At 57.9% G+C, this 20793-nt stretch overlaps 1 protein-coding gene across 1 annotated transcript in view; it reads left to right on the forward strand.

The window, feature by feature from the left end:
- The first annotated feature begins 17615 nt into the window (after nt 1-17615).
- Nucleotides 17616-20793, forward strand: part of Isx (intestine specific homeobox) — a 37371-nt gene continuing 34193 nt past the window's right edge. Inside the window, exons 1-2 of the mRNA XM_047549808.1 lie at nt 17616-17667; nt 19386-19457. Of these exons, the coding sequence (XP_047405764.1) occupies nt 17616-17667; nt 19386-19457 (124 nt within the window). The remainder of the gene's footprint in view (nt 17668-19385; nt 19458-20793) is intronic.

Consider the following 20793-nt stretch of genomic DNA (forward strand, 5'->3'; position numbering starts at 1 on the left):
TCACTCCAGACTCCCTGCACTTGATTACTAAGCTACTAAGACCATATTACACTGGCGGCCAGTCGCGCCCAGTACAGACCCAGGAGAGGACATCCAGGTGAGCCGGAATCAGAGCTGGGGACCCAGGAGAGCAGCCCTAGGATCTAGAACCCAGGTCAGAACAGGGCCAGGGGGCCGAGGACTAGGAGAGACCTCCAGATGGGTAATGCAAACAGCCATGCGGGCGCCAGCAGCACCCCTGCCGGCCGGGCGGCCAGAGTTCCATCATGCACTGGTTAACTCGATCCTCCCCGCAGCGCTGTGGGGTAGGCCCAGTATCAACCCGTTCCATAGCAAGGAAACTAAGAAACACAGAGGCTGGCCATTTTGGTCAGCTTCTCCTCACTGTGACCAAGCAACCTGACAAGGACAACAGAGAACAGAAACCTTTACTCAGCAAACTCAGAGGTCGCCGTCCTTAGACGGCCGCCTCCATTGCTCTGAGCCCCAGGTGGGGCAGACCATCATGGCGGAGGGGCCTGACAGAGGAAAGCAGCTCAGGACCAGGCAGCAGGAGGCAGAGAGAGCTCCGTCCACCAGGGACGAAATGCCAACCCCAAAGGCTCACCCCCAGACCCACCTCCAGCCAGCCCTGCCTGCCTTGGTTCTCACCGAGTTAGTCCCCAGTGGGGATGTATTCACGATTGGGCGAAGGCTCCCATGACCCGACCGCTTCAGTTCTAAACTTCCTTGCCTTGTCTCTGGCATGAGCTCCGGGGGACACCGCCTGCCAAAACCATAACAGTAGCCAACTTGCCAGAGTCACAAAGCATGGCCGTGGGGGCCAGGATCTGAAGCTGGGTCGGCCCCACCTTTCACCATGTCACCAATGAATGATGTCCTAGGCACAGGGCTGGGGGCAACACAGGGCCACCTGGCTCCAGGGACCTGCTCCGGCACTCTGGGGACAGCATTGCTCTGCTTCATGAGGCCCAGCCTCCAGGTATGCGGAAGGTGCTTGGAAGGTCATCTTGGGTTCGAGCCCACCTCCCCCTGTGACCTTCCCCCATGAATGACCTCAGTGGCCACAATGGCTGAACCCACCCGTCCATCCCGTGATCATCCTGGTCTTCAGCTTCAGCGTCCCCTCCCACCCTTGGAGTGGCCGTTAGCCCCTGACTCCCTCTTCCCCGTCCCCTGCATGAGGGCAGGAGCGCGGGCATCCTCCACCAGGTCCAGCGTCTCCTGCCTCCCCCGCCCTGGCCACCACACGCACAGGGCTCAGCAGTGCAACAGGCTGGCCCATGTCTTCCAAATGGATGTGCTGGTCTTGCACAAAGCTACAGCCAGTTTTCCGTTAGATCAAGCCAAGTAGGCTGCAGTTTATTGTCCCAGATCCCCAAAGATTGCCCCTGGTATGTGCCACCCCCTCTGCCCAGGCCCCAGGCCACACAGTGCTGGCACGGTGCACAGGACGCGTGCTGCCGAGCGGAGCTCCTGCCGCCCAGCGACCACGCCTGGCGCCTCTTCCAGGGGCAGTCCCGCCTCACAACTTTGTCTTCTCTTCAGAATCTTCACCCACACGAGTCCCGGGAGGGGCCTGGGACAGAACACGATTGTGAAAGTGCGCTGGGCAGAGCCGTCAGTGGGTGGGGTGGCGAGGGAGCAGGCTCCCAGGCAGAAAGACGGAGAAACCCAGGCAGGATGAAGCACACTGGCTTCCTTGCTCTCAGACTTCGTAGGGCCCTGAGTGCGCCCAGGTGCATTAGAAGTGATATGTGGAACGAGAGAGAAATAAAGGAAAGATGAGGCCCTCGTGAACACAGAATCAAGACCAGCAGAATAGAGAAGGGGAATCGGGAGAGGGAAGGAGGGCACGGGAGGCCCAGGAGAACGGACGGACCAGTGTGTGCACAGACACCCCAATGAATCCCACTGCTACGTGTAATTATAGGCCAAAATAATCGTCTTAAAGAAATCTATTAAAAGGGGATCTGATCAATATTTATCGAGCACCTATTATGTGACACGCACTGTTACAAGCACTAGGAATACACCAGTTGAGAAAAATCTCCCCCAAAATTCTTTGCTGAGGACAGACCAGAAACAGACATAGGAAATAAGTAACATCCTTGGTACATGCTAAAGAGTTAAAAATAAAAGTTTTTAGAACAAGAAAAGCAGGATCGGGAGAGCCAGGGATAAGAAGCTGCACTGCATTTTCAAATAAGGTGGTTGGAATAAGTCTCAATGAGAAGGTGGATTTTATCAGGGAAGGGAGATGACCAGCGGGACTCCGAAGCAGATCCCCTAAGGCAGGAGCGCCCCTGGCCTGTCCCAGGGACACTGGAGGCACAGCAGGGACAGAGTGAGCAACGTGAGGGTGACAGGGGATGAGCTAAGAGATGCGACAGTGCAGGCCGGTGCCCAGAGGGCTCCTCTGTCAACACTGGGGCCGGGGGCGGCCTCAACACTGCAGGGTGCTCACAGCCCCCCTGGCCTCCACCCACGCAATGCTGACAGCACTGGCCCTGGTTGCAAAAAATGCCTCCAGATGTTGCCAAGTGTCCCCTGGGGGGCAATATCATCCCCATTGAGGACTGAGGTGCAGAGGAGCAAAGTTCCTTGGCCAAGGTCACTTTAACTCATACCAATCAGACCACATGAACTCACAGGTCGGGCGACTGCATCTAGTGGAGTCCTGAGACTCCATGAGCATGATTCACCTGGATGGAACCGTGCCTGCCACCAGAGCATGGCCAGAGAGCGCGTGTCCCCACACCACCCCTGGCCCCGCCACCAGCCTGCTCCTCCCGAGACGGCCTGGGCGCTTTCCCTTCCTGTCTGTCCTTCATCATATTCCTGCTCAAAGCAAGATCCCCAGCAAGCACAGGCCACAGACACCGACCACTCCAGACTGACCTGAGCTTGGACTTGACCTGGCTGCTTCCCATCTGCATGACCCTCCTGCAAACAGGGAGGTTTCTTTCAACCTCTTTCCTGGGGCTGCTGTAAGGCTGCTGGTGACACTATGAATGCGTCCAGTGCAGCTGCCGGTGACACTAGTGAACGCATCCACACAGCTGCTGGTGACACTAGTGAACGCATCCAGTGCAGCCACCAGTGACACTAGTGTACGCGTCCAGTGCAGCTGCATCCACGCAGCTGCCGGTGACACTAGCGAATGCATCCATACAGCCGCCAGTGACACTAGTGAACGCATCCAGTGCAGCCGCTGATGACACTAGTGAACGCATCCAGTGCAGCTGCTAGTGACACTAGTGTACGCGTCCAGTGCAGCTGCATCCAGTGCAGCCGCTGGTGATGCTAGTGAAGGCATCCAGCGCAGCGCCAGCACAGAGTAGACCCCGCAGGCCGGTTTCCTTCTCAGCTCTGAAGTTTCCCAGGGCCGCCACACACTCAGCAGCTCACAACGGGGATTTACTCTCTCACAGTTGCAAAGGTCAGAAGTCTGAAACCACTGTTCCTCCCACTCCCACAAAGGGCAGAGGGGAGGATCCCTCCTTTCCCCTCCAGTTCGGGCCATTCTTGGCTTCCTTGGCTAGCGGCAGCACCGCTCGGGTCTGCAGGTCTTCAGTCAGCCTTCCCACAGTCTGTGCCTCTGCTTTCTCCTCCTGCAAACAAGATCTTTGCTTCCCCGGGCCGAGGTATCTGGGTAACATGCGGGGCTGGACTTCGCACAGGGGAACGGAGTCTTCATCCCTGATGTTTCCTATTCTGGATTAGCACAGAGGATCTCTGGGGACTGAGCGCCCGGTGGGAGGCACGTGGAGGAAGGCGAGGTGGGTGGAAGGGAGAGCTTGCACGCTTCACCCTTTCCCTACAGCTCAGCGGCCCGGCCAAGGCCACGGTCTTGGTCAAACCTGGGGCCACAGCGCCCCCTGGCGGCCGGCGGGAGCCCGCACCGCGGCTCCCCTGTGCTCACGCAGCCGAGCGCGGCGGAGGTGGCTGTAAATGAATTTAGCATCAGCACAGTTATTTAAATTGTTTTAATTAATCACAGATTGAGCAGTAAATGAACCACTAAGTGGGGAGAGAGCGCGGGAGAGAGCGAGTGAGAGGTGAGGGGAGGAAGGCAGCGCCTAGGTGGCGGCTCCAAGCGCAGGGAGCTTCCACCGGTCAGGGCCAGCCCGGGCGGACAGCCGAGCTTTCCCGCGCTCTCCCGCCTGGGCGCGCCCGACCCTGGCGCTACGCGTGGGGGCGGGGGTGACCCAGCTCAGGTGGCAGTAGGACTGGGAATGCCTGCGTCCCTAACAAGAGGGATGGAGTGTTGGCCAAAGGGAAGACAAGCGGACCGGAGGACGAATTTATCACGAATGTCACACGTGCTTTGCCCTGTGCTCAGCACGAATGTATCTGAAAAGCAACCCTAACTGCACCAGTTTGCAATTATTGGAACAGTGTGGCACACCAAGCATCTTCCCACCCATGGGAGACCTCAGGCCACCTTAACCCGGGAGGGTAACCTGCACCTGGCGTCTCCTCTCGTCCGCAGAAGGGGAAGGCCTCCCAGGCTTAGGTTCTTTTCTCTTGAGCAAGACATTCCTCCATCCTCTGTGCCTGTAAAACACGTTTCCCGCCTTCCATTCCCCCACTGGGCTTCGCTGACATGACCGAGGCTCCGCTGGTGGCAGCAGGTAGGGTTCATCCTGGTCATCTCTCAAGCTATGTCCTGGGGCCCCCATATCCTCATGGCCATTCCTCAGTCACCTTGTTGGCTGTGTGGAGGCACCAGAGGACCAAACCCTGGGGCCCCTGGACCTCAGCGGGCAGCCTTGAGGACGCAGGTGGCTGGTTCCCCGGATGCCAACGGAAGCACTCAGGCAGGTGGGGCCTCCACACCTGTCTACAGGGAGATGGGCCTTCTTGGAGGCAGGCTGGCTTGGAATTTCCTCCTTTCAGACGGAAGGTACCTGACTGGATCACAGGGAGATCTTCCGGATGTGAGTTCCAGGGAAGAACAATCTAGAACCTAGGGAAAGCCCAGATTTAGAGAGGCAAGCCTCCAACAGGCCAGGAAGCCTGGCTCCACCCACCGGAAGACTTTGAAAATCCCCAATCCCGTGGCCCCGTGGGCAGGGCCTATGTGGCGGGAATGGGAAGAGCCAGGACCCAGGATGTACCATCAGGACAGAGAGAAGAGCCCGGAGGGGCCTGATCCCAGCGCCCATTAGCTGGGTACTGTCTCTCCATCGGGCTCCCTGAATAGCATGCTAATACTTACTGAGCCCTTCAAGGCACCACGCAAGCACTTTCCTTAATGGGATGGACTGTGCCCCCAAAAAAGGAATGTTCCAGTTCTGAGCCCCAGTACCGTGGATGGGCTCTTATCTGGAGATGGCTCCTCACAGGTGCGATCAGGCGCGATGAGGTCATCCAGGTGGACTGATGACAGACACACAGGAAGAAGTCCAGGGACACCCATCTGCCCGGGAGCATCGGGGATGCTGGCAACCCCAGAGCTAAGGGAAGGGCCGGGGACGGACCCACCCCTATTGGGGTCTGTGTGTTCCCTTTTAAACACGGGATGATGCCGGGACATGGTACTGGGGGGTTGGACCTTCTGCCTGCATCATCAGGACTGAGCCCTGGCGACGGGTAGCCTTCGCTAGTCCTGCCATTTCTGCACTCAGCCACATCCTGACCCACCCAAGGAGAAGCCTGCGGGCCTGGCGATCTTGCCCTTCCTGGCTTCCCAGCTGGGAGAAACACGTGTCTACTTCTTATGAATTGGCCTGGCTGTGGGCTCCTATGACAGCCTCACAGGGAGACCAGGACAAGCCTCCCCCCAGCACAGCCCCGCCCACACTTTGATTTCGGACTGCGGCCTCCAGAACTGGGGAGAATGAATGACTCCTGTTTTGAGCGCCCCCTGCTGGCCCCCAGGAATGGCCCTGTGTGATTGGTAAGGGAAACTGAGTCACCGGGCTTGGGTGACTTGCTGGGCTGCACAGTTGGGATTTGGGCCGGGCAGGGGTGTGCCTGTCCCTGCTCACTGTGACTGCAGTGCCCCTCCCTTGGGCCCACACTGTGGCTCTTCACTCCACAGAGCCACCGAGCATGGAGAGCAGCATTCTCCCACCCAGCTCAGGGCTGGTGGGGGCCAGCAGGGTGGTGGGTTATGAGCTCCGCCTTGCAGAGGAGGAGCCCAGACCTGAAGACGTTAACTGCCTGGGGAAGCGGGCCACACGGGGACTGGGAGGCAGAGCCAGTGACGGTCCCTGCCTGGCCTCCGGATTCCTGGCAGGGTCCTCCCTCCACTCTGCAAGCTGCTGCCTCCCTGTTCTTTGACTCCAGAGCCTCATTTCTGAGCCGCAACCCCCAGAGTCATCTCTACAGAGTCGCCCACCCCTCCTGCGGGCTCGATGCTCCCGGAGGGGAACACGAAGACCCTCACTGCACAGGGAGGAAACCGAGTCCCCAAGAGGCCAGGAGCATCACCTGCCATCACACGGCACCTCAGGGACAGAGCCACATAGGTCCCGGGCCCCACGACTCCAGACCAGTGTGCCTGTCGGGTCCCCATGACCTCTCTCTGAGGTTGGACGCCCCTCCTTGTGCCACCAGAGGAGTGGGTTCATAAAGACACGAAGGACCCATTCCGGCTACAGAGCCAGAAAGGCACAGCTGGATGGGGAGTCTACTCCAAACCACTCTTGCACAGATAAGGAAAGTTGAGGTCCAGAGAGGGAGAGTGACTTAGCCAAGTCACACAGCCTAAGAAGCCTGGGTCCCCTGCTCCAGAGATCCGGAGCTTTTTCCTCTACTGTGCAGATCAGTCCAGGCCTGGTCAGGATATCAGTTTAACACTAGGAATTATTACCTAACTAGTAGCAGGAGAATACTCAGCAGGATCAAGAGAAAGGGCAGACATAAGGAGTGGCTCCATGGCAGGGCTGAGGCAGGGTAGCCAGGAGGAAGGGATTTTGAAAGAAGCCCACACACACTGAGATTCACACGGCAAGAGGGATCAAGTTCAGCAGAATTGCCACAGGCAGATCCTGTTGCCACAACCAATGCCACAGACTAGGTCACCGAGCCATTATGGAAATCAGTTTCTTACAGTTCTGAAGGCTGATGTTCAAGATCAAGGTCCAGCAGGCCGGTGTGTGGTGGGGGTCCACTCTGCTTCCAAGGTGGCCTTGAAGGCTGCGTCCTGGGAGACAGCCAGGAAAGTGGAGGGGCAGAGGGGCCCAGCTGGTTCTCTCTAGCCCTTCTCGAGGCCGCTCGTGAATCCCTCCACCAGTGCTCAGCGCTCATTCCCCTCACCTGGGACCGGCCCGCCTCGTAACATCATCACATCGACAGGTAAGTTTCAACGTGTGCACTTGGGAATTCGGGAGGACACAGTCAGACCATAGCCCGCAGGAAGCCACCCGCGGGTCGGCCTCTCGCAGGCGCGTGGGCGGATCTCGACACACCACGGGCAGCAGAGCCCGGGCGGGAAAGAAGCTACTGCTCGCCGCCAGCCCTGCAGCAAGAAGCAGCCTCCGCACGGGGCACGGAGAGCGCCTGTCCTCGGCGCCCTCTACCGGCCAGGCCCAGCATCGCGTCCTCTGGTAAAGAAACGTTCGCGGGGGTCGAGCTCCGCGGTCACAAAGCAGGACCAGGAAGGAGCCGAGAGAAGATCCGCTGATCGCCAGCTCACCCGCCACCAGAGGAAGTCGCAAGCCCTCCGTAGCCCTGCGCTCCGCACGCTCCACGAGCCCCGACGGTGCCCCCCGGGCCAAGCTGCGCGGCCTCCCTGCTCCCGCTGCCCGGGACACTTCGCTCCCTTCACCGGCACCCTCCGTCTTGTCCAAAGGTGCGTTTCGGACGCCCACTGTGTTCCAGTCCCTGTGCATTATCTCATTTAACCTTGGATGGTGGCACTGTTGAGGAAGTACCAATAGCCCATGTCACAAGCAAGGACACTGAGGGGTAAGCTGGGGGAACAGGGTCACTCTGCAGGTAACAGGGCAGCTGGGATTCCAGCCCCGCCCCGCTCCGCAGGCCTTCTGGATTCAGGGACGTGGCCTTGTGGCAGTTCTCAGTACCCACCTGGTGCTAGCCAAGGTCCCCCCCAGCAGGGAGAGTCACCACACCTGGATTCCGCCCAGGTGCACCGGCTGCTGGCTGCCCCTCTGCCACCCAGTCAAGTCTTTCCTGTGTGTGTCCTGGCTCCCGACAGAGATGGCTCTTCCGGACCCTGCTTCCCAGTCTGAGTGGTGCAGGGAGCAGGTGACTGGGGACCAGGGATCCTAAGGCCTGCCTTCAATAGTATCGTGTTCCAGAATTTAGAAAATACGCAATGTGGATCCTTTACATCCTGAAGCAGAACCAGAGGCGTCTGCAGTTACTCACGGACTGAAAACCTCAAAACGGGCAAAGAGGCCTAGCAACTGCCGCCAGGCATCCTGACCACACACCCGCCCCTTGTCTAAAGTGACCCTGGGCATCCAGCACTCATTGAAATTCCCATTTCCTGGCTTCCTGGTGAGGAGCGCTTTTCTTGGGCTAATAATCATTTCATGTCCTCCAGAGTCTGTTTGAACCCGAGGACTATTTCCTGAAGTACTAACGGAGTCGCCCTGGCAGGTAGACTGGAGGGGGCGGGAGGCCAGCCGGAGGGGACTGGACTTCTGAGCAACAGAATGGCAGGAGAGTGAGGGGGCCCCGCCCTCCGCCACACCACCCACTCCTCCCCTCCCCCACACCACCCACTCCTCCCCTCCCCCACACCACCCACTCCTCCCCTCCCCCAGGGTCGCCCTACACCAGTGCCCAGAGGAGGGCTCAACCGGGCTTCACTGCTCGCCCCTTCTGCGCCCTCAGGGCTAGGTCCGCCCGGGAGAGGCCCACAGGTCCTGTGCACTGCCCCAGCTGGGCAGCACCGGGGGCTTCACCTGTCACCACGCTGCACACCTGGATCCCCAGCCACCGAGGACACAGACGGTGGAGAACAGGTGTCTGACGGTAGGGTGCACAGAGCCCCCTTTCCAAGCCCCCTTTCCCAGGAGCCCTGGAGGAGCCAAAACCGAGCCCTCAGCCCTGGGGGCCAGGCTGGGAGGTGGCCAGCAGGGCTGAGCAAGCCGGAGGGGGACAGAGGCGCCCGCCCTGACCTGCTGTGAGGCTGTGGTGTGGGGCGCCATGTGTCACTGGCCCACGATCAGGAGCCACGCTCGCTGTCTTTACGCTCCCCGGGCCCTGCCAGAAGCTGCGCCCGTCCCTCTGCCTGGCCCTGGCTCCTCTCCATCTGGTCAACCTGACCTCTCTGAGGCTGGCAGAGGAGACACTGTGTTGCAACCCTGAAACTGGGGAGTGACAAGTTCTCCAGCTTTTCTAAATGGCGGCCATGGAATCATCAAGGTCGCCCTCCCCCTTCCCCTCCCCCCTCCCCCTCTTCCCCTCCCCCCTCCTCCATCCTCCTCATGAGAACAAATCTGTTTCCAAAAATAAGAAATTGGAGAACCCCTGAAGAGGCCGGTGGAAACAGAGGTGGTTGGTTGGCTTATCCAGGGCCACCTGGCTTCCCAGGCTGGGCCTCCGGCACCTGCCACCAACCAGGCTGCTGCCTCCCTGCCCAACCCCGGTCCTCCCTGCAGCCTCTCCTCTGATCCTCCTGCCCTGGCAAGGAGGCCGGGGCCTGGGAGACCCACGCACCCCAGTGCAAATCCAGACCCGAGTGCCCGACCACGGACCAACACCCCACCCTCAGCTTCCTCGAGGGCCAAGTGGGCACAAGACCTTTCTCCCTGGTTGTGGCAGAGAGGACTCCATCTCCCAGGAACGCTGGCACGGAGTTGATACCTGCCCTCCACCCGGCCCGCCCGCCCCAGGGATGGTCAGGGCTGGCTTTCCATCGTGTCCAGGGATGAATCCTGGACATGACGGGGCCTTCACGTCCACGACCCTCAGTCTCCTGGTCCCTGGGCAGTGCTTGTGTCCCCTGGCCACACACAGAAGTCACTAATGGACTGGCCAGCTCGCTCAAAGACACCCCCATGGCCTCCCCATATGGCCCGTGACATCACTGGAACCTGTCCTCAGAGTCCCTTGAAAAGTATAGGACAGTAACCCCCCAGGATGCTGCGCACAGGACGGGCAGACGAATTTCACCTGGAAACAAAAATCTCACAAGAGACTGGAGATCCACGCAAGGGCTGGTGGCCTGGGGCTCCCCACACGCCAGTCTTCTGCAGAGGAGGGACCGCGCCAGCCTCTGCCACTCAGTCATGAGCAGGTCCTTAACTTCCCCATGCCTCATAGAACCTGCGTGATCATCTAACCCACGTGGGGTTGCAGGTAACTGACACCCGGGAGCGCACGTGGAAAGCTCAGCCTCGAACAAACGCTACTCATCGGTGGTGTGAAAGGGTTAAGCCCCTCAGTAATTAACAAAGAGAAAAGCAAGGGGATAGGGAATCATTTAAATATCAAAGTACTAAGAGGGGCCCTTAGGAACACTTACGAAGCCCTCAAGCCTTTTTTGCAAAAATGACCCTCTTTCCAGTGGCCCTGCGGAAATCTAATAGGAAGGGAAGGTTGTCTAGACACAGCCTTGTGCCCTCCCGTCAGGAAAATCCCACCAACAGGAGAAAAACGGCACCGGCCCTCTGTTCATCTTTTTAAAATAGCGTATAAATTAATTATAATAAAATGCTGTTCAACATAAGACCCAATTATTGCTGTCATTAGAGTATTTAATGTTTGGGTGACAGATTGTTCTGGTCCAACGCAGCGTGTCAGGTTGGCGTGGGTGATTGGAAGCTTGTGACCTAAACCCAGAAATATTTGTGTGGCCAGAAGGTGGCCCAGCGGGGAAAAACTCCAAGCCGTTTATTTAAGCTTCTTTCTTTTGATTGAATATCGATTGTGATGAGTGAATATCGATTGTTTTGAGCGAATATCAGTCGTGCCAGATGCTGTGCGGGATGTTGGGAACACGGGTAAATAAAGGGACAGGAAATCCCGACCCTCGCGGGCTGGCCAGTGGCCGTGGTGGAGGGCAGGGGAGGGGGGGCTCCTAAGTGAGCTAATCAATAACATGTAGAGGGGTTTGTGCTGCAGGAAGAGGAAAGGAGGGCCCAGCGCGCAAGCAGGGGCAGCTGGGAAGAACAGCCGCGAGACAGTGCAGGGAAAGGCATTCCGGGAGAGGGAACGGCCAGTGCAAAGGGGCCAGCCTGTCCCATGCGGTCCGCAGAGTCCCCAGGGGTCAAGTTCATGGACGCTTGCAGGCCAATGCTTCTTGGCTGGACTCCGCAGGCTCAGAGCAGGCTCTTGCGCAGAGGCAGCCAGACATGGCAGGCTGCAGGGAGAGCAGAAGAGCCCCCGAGGGACCAGGCGCTCGCCCCCGGGGCGGCCAAGGCAGAAGTGGAAGGGGCGGACCCCGGGCCTTGTGCGAGGTGCAGCCCCGGGACTGCGCGTGGGCTGGGCGCAGGCGCGGGGAGGCGGAGCCCAGGTGAGTCGTGGGCTTGGGTTTAGGTTGATCCAGGCGCAGACTCGGACATGGGTCAGTTCCCCCAGCTGAACTGCGGCTGCCCACCTGGGCCAGGTGCCACTGCGCCTCGGCGTTCCGCGTGACAGGGCTCTGGAAGCACAGGGACAGGCGCGGTGGGGTAGAGGAGACCTACTGTGCGCCGGCCGTCCCACCAGAGAGACGAGGGAGACTGAGGCTGAGGAGCAGCAGCCAGACCAGGCCGGCCAGCCAGCAGCGGCAGGGCCGAGGGGGCTGGGCGCACCTGGACAGGCGTGTCCTTGGCCGCCGCCCGCCAGGCGCAGCCGGTGGTGTGGAGGAGCCCACCGGGCCTGCCGACAGTTCCATGCCACAAGCAACAGAGACCCCACTGGCAGCTGCCCCTGTGGCTTGGAAATTGCGTCCCCCCCAGGGCTGCCAACCCCATGTGGGCTGGCTGGGCCCTTCAGGACCGCTCTGCTCAAAAACCTCTCACTACTGCCATTTCCAGAAAGTTCTGTGGCCCCTGTAGGTAAGGGGAGGACGGTCCGGCCCTCTGTACAAGAAACCTCCCCAGAAGGCCTGCCACGCTGCCCTCGGCCTGCGGCACAGTGCTGTCCCTGGCCCATTTTGCAAAAGAGGAGTCCCAAGCACACCATGTTAGAGTAAGCGGCCCCAAGCGCCCCAGCTACTCTCCTCTTGGCTGTGTGGCTTTGGCATGGTCACTAAACCTCTCTGACCTTGGAAAAGTTATTTTACCACTAGCATGCCCTGGTTTTCAATTCTGGAAAATGGAGTTTCCGGGGCCTATTAATACTCAAAGTACAGACGAAGTTTCTGGGATTTTTAAATCTTCCTCACTTTCACCGTCACTGCTGTGTAATCACGGTAGACGAGAGGGACTCATTGAACATTCAGTGCGGGGGAAGAGAAGGGAAGGAGTGAATGCCTGCTTGCCTCGTCCAGAAGGAAAGTTCTGGAATGCAGAAGGAGCAGAGGTGTGTGAAGGGTATTTAGGTCACAGACCAGAGAGCAGAAGGAGCCCCAAGGGAGAGCCAGGCATCTGGATGGACGGCCAGGCAGACGGAAATGTCAGGGGCTCATAAATGGGCCCGTCACACACGCCCCCGGAGTCCGACCCCGGGGACGCTTTCTCCACCTTTCTGATTTAGGGGCTCATGGGAGAAGCCACCGCGGGCAGCACATCTGGTAAGTCCCAGCAGGAGGAGCCCACCAGCAGGAAGTGGACCTTTTCCACCAGGGATGTCGCCCACTGAACTTCTGAGAAAATTGTAGCAACTGTCACCAGGGAGACAGACTGCCAAAGGGATTCTGATGGCAACCAGGAATCGATTGACCAGGATGGTCTTCCTGCTCCAGTTGGGTTGCAGGGAAAGAAACCGCCATGCCTGTGCGCTGACTTGGCTGACCACAGGCCCTTTGCACTGTCTGATTTCAGCCTCCCCACCGGCCTGTGCCGCAGCTGCTAATGCCCCATTCCAGAGGAGTGACGCCCAGGCTGGTGAGACTCAGCCTCCTGCTTAACACTCAGACGAGGACCCAAGGGTCCATGCAGCCAATCACTGTGCTCCTCTGGCCCCAGTCCAAAGCCCCACTTCACAGAGGTGGAAACTGAGGCCCAGTGGTCTATCTGCGTAGGAGCAAGCCAGCAGCGGTGCCCGGGGCAGCTCTTGGTGTCTGCGCTGGCGTCCTGCAGAGATGCCCCTAACACACGCCCGTGGGGCACCCCCACGGTGTCCTGCGGCTCTTTATTCCCCGTAGCATGACTCGCGTGTGACCCCAGTGTGCTCGCGGGTGCCGCCGAGGCTCAGCCTCCTCGTTCCAGTGGTTTCTACCCAGGAAGGGGAGGCTCTGGGCACCCGGCAGGACCCGGGTAACGCCAGTCGCCTGCCCCGGCTCCCCCGCCACAGTCCTGCCCTCCTCGGCCCTGCGAGGGCCCCAGCCCTGATGGATCCATTCACACTGACACTTTCTCCGCGGGCTACAGCTCTGTGGCTCGCAGGCCGCCTCCGCTCCCTCGGCCTAGTCTTCCTTGAGCTCACTACCACCTCCTCCCAGGAGGACCGGCCTCTCTTCCAGGTCTCCTTGCTGTGATCCAAAGCTGTTTCCTTGGGTCACCAGTAGAACCCCGTCTACTCGGGGGGCAGTGTACACAGGCTGAAGACCACATTTCCTAGCCCTGCTTCCAACTAAGAGGGGGATTCACTCTTAGGAAAGTCACTGGATGGGGTTCCCTCTGGGAAGGCTCTTGACAGAGGCTGAACCTACTCAGATTGCGCCTTTCCCCCACCTACCTGGAATGTGAACCTGATGTCTGGTGCTTAAGCAGCCATCTTGGACTCTGAGGCAGCCTGGAGGCTAGAAGGTGATATGAAAGTAGACAAAGGGTGACCATGGATCTGCCCACACGTCCTTGTCCTGACAACCCTGGGTCTTCGTGTATGTGACAGAAAACAAAACCACGTTTCTATTTTTTGAGGCAGTTTATTTCTGTATTCTGTGACGTTCAGTCAAACGCCATGCTAACATAAGTGCTCACAGGTGCATCCGCGCTGACCGTGCACCCGCCACGCGTGAGCCTGACCAGGTGCGCTCTCGCGGTGCTCACGCGCAGGGGGCTTCCTGAGGTAGCGGTAACCGTGCCGGGTCATGAAAACCAGAATCAGGGGGAGTTGGGAGCAACAGGACCCGAGGAGCAGGATTGAGGCGCTGAGCCCAGGGCCCAGGAACGGCCCAGGTGACCAGCCGTCCTGCATTCTCCCCGGGACGTCCGGGCGCCTCTCTGCTCATCCTGGGAAAGGCTGGAGCCAGTCCATCTTCTAAAAAGCAACCAGGAAGGCGGGGTAGCAGAGGGGGACAGGCGGCAGGACCAGCCCGCTCACTCCAGGATCCAGAGCCAGAGGACCTGCTCAGCTGGCCTTCCTGGCAGCCCAGGGAGGAGGGCACGTGGTCAGGACAGTGTGGCCCTAAGGGACAAGTGGCCACCACTCAGGACAGGGGGCCTTCCCTGGTGTCTGAGAACCACTCGTGGCTCTCGTGAAGGGCACCTGGTGACCCACTCCACCCTTCCCAGGGGACGCTCGGTCTCTTAGGGAAGCCACATGGACAGCACGCTGTGGACGCAGGAGGCACAGCAGGGACGGGCCACCTCACAGCCTCCTGGTACCAGCCCAGGGAGGACGCGGGAGCCACAGCAGGGACGGGCCACCTCACGGCCCCCTGGTACCAGCCCAGGGAGGACGCGGGAGCCACGGCAGGGACGGGCCACCTCACGGCCTCCTGGTACCAGCCCAGGGAGGACACGGGAGCCACGGCAGGGACAGGCCACCTCACGGCCCCCTGGTACCAGCCCAGGGAGGACACGGGAGCCACGGCAGGGACGGGCCACCTCACGGCCCCCTGGTACCAGTCCAGGGAGGACGCGGGAGCCACAGCAGGGACGGGCCACCTCATGGCTCCTGGTACCAGGTCAAGGAGGACACAGGAGCCACAGCAGGAACGGGTCACCTCACGGCCTCCTGTGTGAATACTTGTGAGGAATCTATGGAAACATGTCAGAACATGTCTGGAGCACCTGTGTGACACCTGGAGAACACCTGTGGGAATACCTGTGAGAACACCTGTGGGAACACCTGTGAGAACACCTGTGGGAACACCTGTGGAAACACCTGTGGGAACACCTGTGGGAACACCTGTGAAAACACATGTGGGAACACCTGTGGGAACACCTATGGGAACACCTGTGAAAACACCTGTGAAAACACCTGTGGGAACACCTGTGGGAATACCTGTGAAAACACCTGTGGCTGTGGAAACACCTGTGAAAACACGTGGGAACACCTGTGGGAACACCTGTGAAAACACCTATGGGAACACCTGTGGGAACACCTGTGGGAACACCTGTAGGAACACCTGTGGGAACACCTGTGGGAACACCTGTGTGAGTGCTTGGTGGGAAATCTGCAAAAGCACTGCTGGGAGAGCCCGTGGGGCACAGAGGTCTTCGGGAGCCCCGCGGACACCTGCAGGACGCAGTGGGGAGGCCCGAGACCAGCGCTCCCTGGAGTCGCTCCGCGTCCGTCCCACCCAGCGGTGCGGCAGCTCAGGGGCAAAGTCAGTGGTTTCGCTCGGATGTTTCCCAAGTGCGCTCCGCCAATCTCCCAGGAGGGCCTTGGGGCTCCTAATGTTCCACCTGGCGTGTCCAGGTCTGCGGGTCGCAGGCTGTTCAGTGAAGCCCGCTCAACCTCAAGGACACCGGCCAGAAGTGACAGGCGGGGTCGGGGCCGTTCACCCTGAGCCAGTTTTTTGGCAGTAACGAGGCCACTCCCGGGTCCTGACAATAAAACCACGCCATTGGCCTGGAAGGGGCTCCTGGCTCCACTTTCCCTTAGCGCAGCGTCGTGCGGGCCACTCATCCTGAGATCTTTCAAGTCATAAGAACCCGTTCAGTGGAGCCCTGGGCTCCGGGCGACTCGTCACTGGCTCATCCGGACACCGTCCCCCACCCGGCTCCCGCGCGAGGTGCCAGCGCTGCAGAAGGACCTGGGGCAAGGTGGGGCTGCTGCCGGGCGCCTGTCGCTTAGCTCGTAATTGGTTTCTCTCCACGTAATTAGTTTCCCTCCACTGAGTCAAAGGCCAGAATCAGTCACGGCTGTTGTAATTCTGATATTGTTCCTGACAAATTTTTGCACAAGTGGTATGTATAAAAAGGTCAATAGTGTGGAATAAATGTACCGAAAACCCAGGGGCTCCTCATATAAAATATCAACCCGAGAAGCCCTGACTTACAATTTTAAAAGGAAGAAAATTGGAAAATGGTTTGGTTGGAACTTCAAATAAGCCGATAAGTCTATCATTTGGGGAGAAATAAAGGACAGGCCTTTTACAACACAGGATAATCCACCCGTGGGGTCCATCCACACGAAATCACACATGCAGAATTGAAGCAAGTGAACACCCTGGATCTTGACCACTTGAAATGGGGTAAGTCCCAGTTAAGGTGAGAAATGGAAACTACGCATCAGATTTCAAAGTTAGTACAAAAAATAATGCAAAAATAAAATGTCACCACAAAAGAATGCAAAATGTCTGTCATGATTTTATCTCAATTGCATGTCGAAATGGTGATGTTTGGATATTTCCTATGAACAGAATGTATTATTCACTCTCTCAGTCCATTTTGTGTTGCTATAACAAAATGGCTGAGACTGGGAACTGGATAAAGAAAAGAGGTTTATTTGGATCACCATTTTGAGGTCGAAAGTTCTTGATTGGGCAACCCCATCTGGTTGTCCTCTGGTGAGGGCGTTCAGGCTGCATGACAAGCTGGCGGAGCCATCACAAGGGATCAAGAGGGACAGAGAAGTCGTGTGGCGAAAGAGCAAGTTAAGAAAGTCAAGCTCACTGTTTATTGACTGCTTTCGTGGTAACGATTCAGTCCCGACAGGCAGGCATGAACCCCTTCCAGGATGGAGCCCCAGTGACCTGGTCACTCCCACAAGGACCCTCCTCTTAAAGGTCCCCCACTTCTCGATGCCATTGCCTTGGTGACCAAGCCTCCAGCACATGGACCTTTGGAAGACAAGCTATGTCCTAACCACAGCACCCAAATGAAATGCCATCTTTCTTTCTTCCACTTTATTTTTTAGCACTGCTGGGCTGGAATCCAGGGCCTCGGCACGCCAGGCAAACGCTCTGCCCTGAGCTACCTCCCCCGCCCCCGATTTTTTAACTCTCTTGTAAAGTGACTATTGGAGATTTGATATCCTTTGCACACGCACCGTGGTGGCCGCCTCCAAGATGGCCCCAGGGACGCCCCCCTCCCGGCACGCACAGCCCTGGGAGGCCTTGGCCCACCGGGTCCGCACGGCTCTGTGGCCAAGAGCGCACACCAGCACACCAGCAATGCGGACGCGTGTGATGCTGGCTTATGTGTCCTCTCGACTGGGCTCAGGGTGCCCGGATGGCTGGGGGACGCTATTTCTGTGCTCCTGTGAGGGTGCAGGAGGCTGCCCTGTGAGTCAGCCGCGGAGCAAGGAAGGTCCCGCTCAGACGCCCCGTGAGGAGGGACCACGAAGACAGAGGGAAGAACAATGGCGTCGAGGAAGGAAGGCAGAGGGAGGAGCGAGCTCACGGGGAGCCAGCTCCGCCAGAGCGTGTGATGGACGAGGGGGCCGCGGCGACCTTCGCGGACGCAGACGATCATGATGACGGTGATAGTAATGCTGGGACGGCAGGCGCCACCCAGTCTGCCAAGGCCCCGGACAGAATGTAAAAGGCAGTCTCTGCCCGGCTCTCCCCACCCTTGGGCCGGGACGACCGTCCTGGACACCCTTGGACATTAAGCTCCTGGCTCGTGGGCCTTCGGGCTCTGAGGCTTCATGCCAGTGGCCCCCGTGCCCCACCCACAGACAGCGCTCAGACCTCAACCTCAGTCTCAGACTGAATCCTGGCCGTCCCGGGTCTCCAGCTTGCGACGGCGGATTGTGAAGCAGCTTGGCCTCCACAGCGTCCTGAGCCAATTCCATCGACCAACATGAACACATCTACTGGTGGCTCTGCTTCTGGGGAGCACCCTGACGAGTACGCATGCCCCGCGGATCTGCTCGGCCACCCGCCCTCCCACCGCTCTGCTACCTACAACAGCCGTGCTCTCAGCTGCCCATGAAGAGGCTTCCTGAGCAGGAACCTGGGCGGGCCATCAGCAGCCCTGTGTGAGCCTTCTGGAGCCGGATCCTGCGGCCCCGTCCAGCCTCAGACACCCGAGCCCAGCCTCTATCTTGGCTATGACCTCATGAGGGATCCAAGTCACAACCCCCCAGCAAAGCCCCTCCCAGAGTCCTGGTCCTCAGACGCCATGTGAAATGGCGAGTATGAAATCCCAGGTAAGACATCACAGAGCCGTGGGCAGCTAACTCTCATGCACTGGATTTCTATAGAACAGCGCTGGTCTCGGGATGAAAAGTGAAAGGAAACCAGCCCTAGCAATCAGAGAAGTGCAGATCAGAGCCGCCCTGAGCGCTCACCTTGCTCCATTTAGAATGGCAGCTATCAAGGATACAAATAATAGTGATTGCTGGTGAGGACGAGGGGAAAGGTACGCTCACACACTGCTGGTGGGACTGCAAATGAGTATAACCACTTTGGAAAGCAGTACGGAGTTTCCTCAAAGGACTAAGAATGAAACTACCATATGATCCAGTTATCCCACTCCTTGATATTTTTCCAAAACAACTGAAATCATTATACTATTATCATTATACTAAATACATACCAATGTTTATTGAGGCTCCATTCGCAATAGCCAAGTTACAGAACCAGCCCAGGTGCCCATCAACAGATGAATGGATAAAGAAAATGTGGTATATGTACACAATGGAATACTACTCAGCCATAAAGAAGAATGAAATTATGTCATTTTCTGGTAAATGAACAGAACTGGAGAGCATTGTGTTAAGTGAAATAGGTCACACTTAGAAGGTCAAGGGTTAAATGTTTTCTCTATTCCTGGGGGAGAAAAAGGAATAAAGAAGGAGATTTCACAAAAATAGAAGAGAGAAATAGAATAGGGGAATGAGAGGGAGAGGGAGGAGGGGAGGTTATGGGAAAGAACTAGGGAACCAACTCTACCACATTATGGAATGCCTGCGTACAAACACACCTCATGAATCTCACTTACGTAGATGATTATAATGCACTAATGAAAATATCAACAACATCAGAAAGGAGATCAGTAGAGTAGAGCAGTGGACCAGTGGGTGGGAGGAGCAGGGAAGAGGAGGGTCCTGGGAATGGGACTGAATATGGCGTAATGGACTCACTACATGTGCAATTATAATGCACCAACGAAAGTGAATTGATTGGTTTTTTTAAAAAGCGAGGCCCTGGCTGCTGCCCACACCGCTGTACCGCCCAGAGGTCTCTTCCCCAGGTGCTGCCGCCACCAGCCTGACACTCAGTACTGCCCGCTACCGCCCTGCCACCAACCCGCCACTGCCCAGAGGTACCTGCAGGTTTGGTTGTGCAGCCGCCTCCATCCTGGGACACCGGCCCAGGCCGAGGGGCCAGGGTGCCCTGCCATCTCAGGGCACAGCTGCCTGTGCCTGGGGACACTGGCCAGGTCCTAGAGTCCAGCGTCCCGTGCCTGTGGGTTTGGCCACACCGGGGTCTTCCTGCTGGGAGTGCTGGTGGCCGCCATCTTGCTGCTCCTCCTCGGGGCCTCCTCTGTGTGAGCGCTTCTCTGCTGGTCCCTCTGCACGTTGGAACAGCCCTGGTATCTTGGGGCTGCGACATGGCCGAGCCTGCGTAGCTGAAGCCCAGATTCGTGGGATACTGACTGGGTCCACGGGGGCCAGTCTGGGCCTGGAAACCCAGTGAAAAGTCGGAGCCGGGGGGTTGGGGTGGACAGGAGAGAGCCCAGCTCTCCCAGCTCCGCGAGTCCTGAAGCGCCTGGGGAAGGAAGGGACCGGCCACGTCGGGCAGGAAGGTTGGAGGAGGGGCGAGGACGTGGCTGCCAGCCCGCCCAGCCTGCCAGTCCAGCACCCACCCGACCGAAGCTGCCGTCAGCCTCCACATGGCCCCACGCGTCAGTGGAGGAGGGAAGCTGAGAAGCTCCTGAAGGCCGACAGGCAGTTGTTCAATTTGCCCTCAAGATTGTCTTTTCCCGTTGGCACGGTGACACACACGTGTGATCCCAGCAGCTCAGGAGGCGGAGGCCGGAGGATCACGAGTTTGAAGCCGGCCTCAGCAATGGCAAGGCGCTAAGCAACTCAGGGAGACCCTGTCTCTAAATAAAGTACAAGATAGGGCTGGGATGTGGCTCAGTGACCTCGTGCCCCTGGGTTCAACCCTCAGTACTGCCCCCAAAACATAAAGGACTTTTTTTCCCTCTCTGACATCTCTACTATATTTGAGACTGAAGACTGTGATGAATGGAGTTTTGCAGTTTTGTTGTGTATTCTATTTTGGATTTTTTTCTTTCCTTTGTGTGTATTTTTCCTCTCACTTACCGGTTTCCCTGGATTCTCTGTCTGGCTTTTCTCTGCTGGTAGCCAGTCTCTATCAAATGCTCTTTCACTCTTCCTATAAATTTTTACTTCTAACATCTCTCCTTCTCCCTCATAGGCACTGCGTTCTGCAACACTTCTGTTCTTTCTTTGTCCACCATTTGAAATTGTAACCCTTTTAGCAAATTTACTGCTTATATTATAGACAATAATTGAACTCATCATTTCTGTTTATTTCGAGAAAACTATAGATGTCTTAATAGGAGCTATTGGGTTTAAGGCCATATATGGTTTACATTGGGTGCTGTTAATATTGGTCTACCCCTTAAAGGT

Source organism: Sciurus carolinensis, chromosome 4, assembly GCF_902686445.1.
Source record: "Sciurus carolinensis chromosome 4, mSciCar1.2, whole genome shotgun sequence".
Lineage (NCBI taxonomy): Eukaryota > Metazoa > Chordata > Mammalia > Rodentia > Sciuridae > Sciurus > Sciurus carolinensis.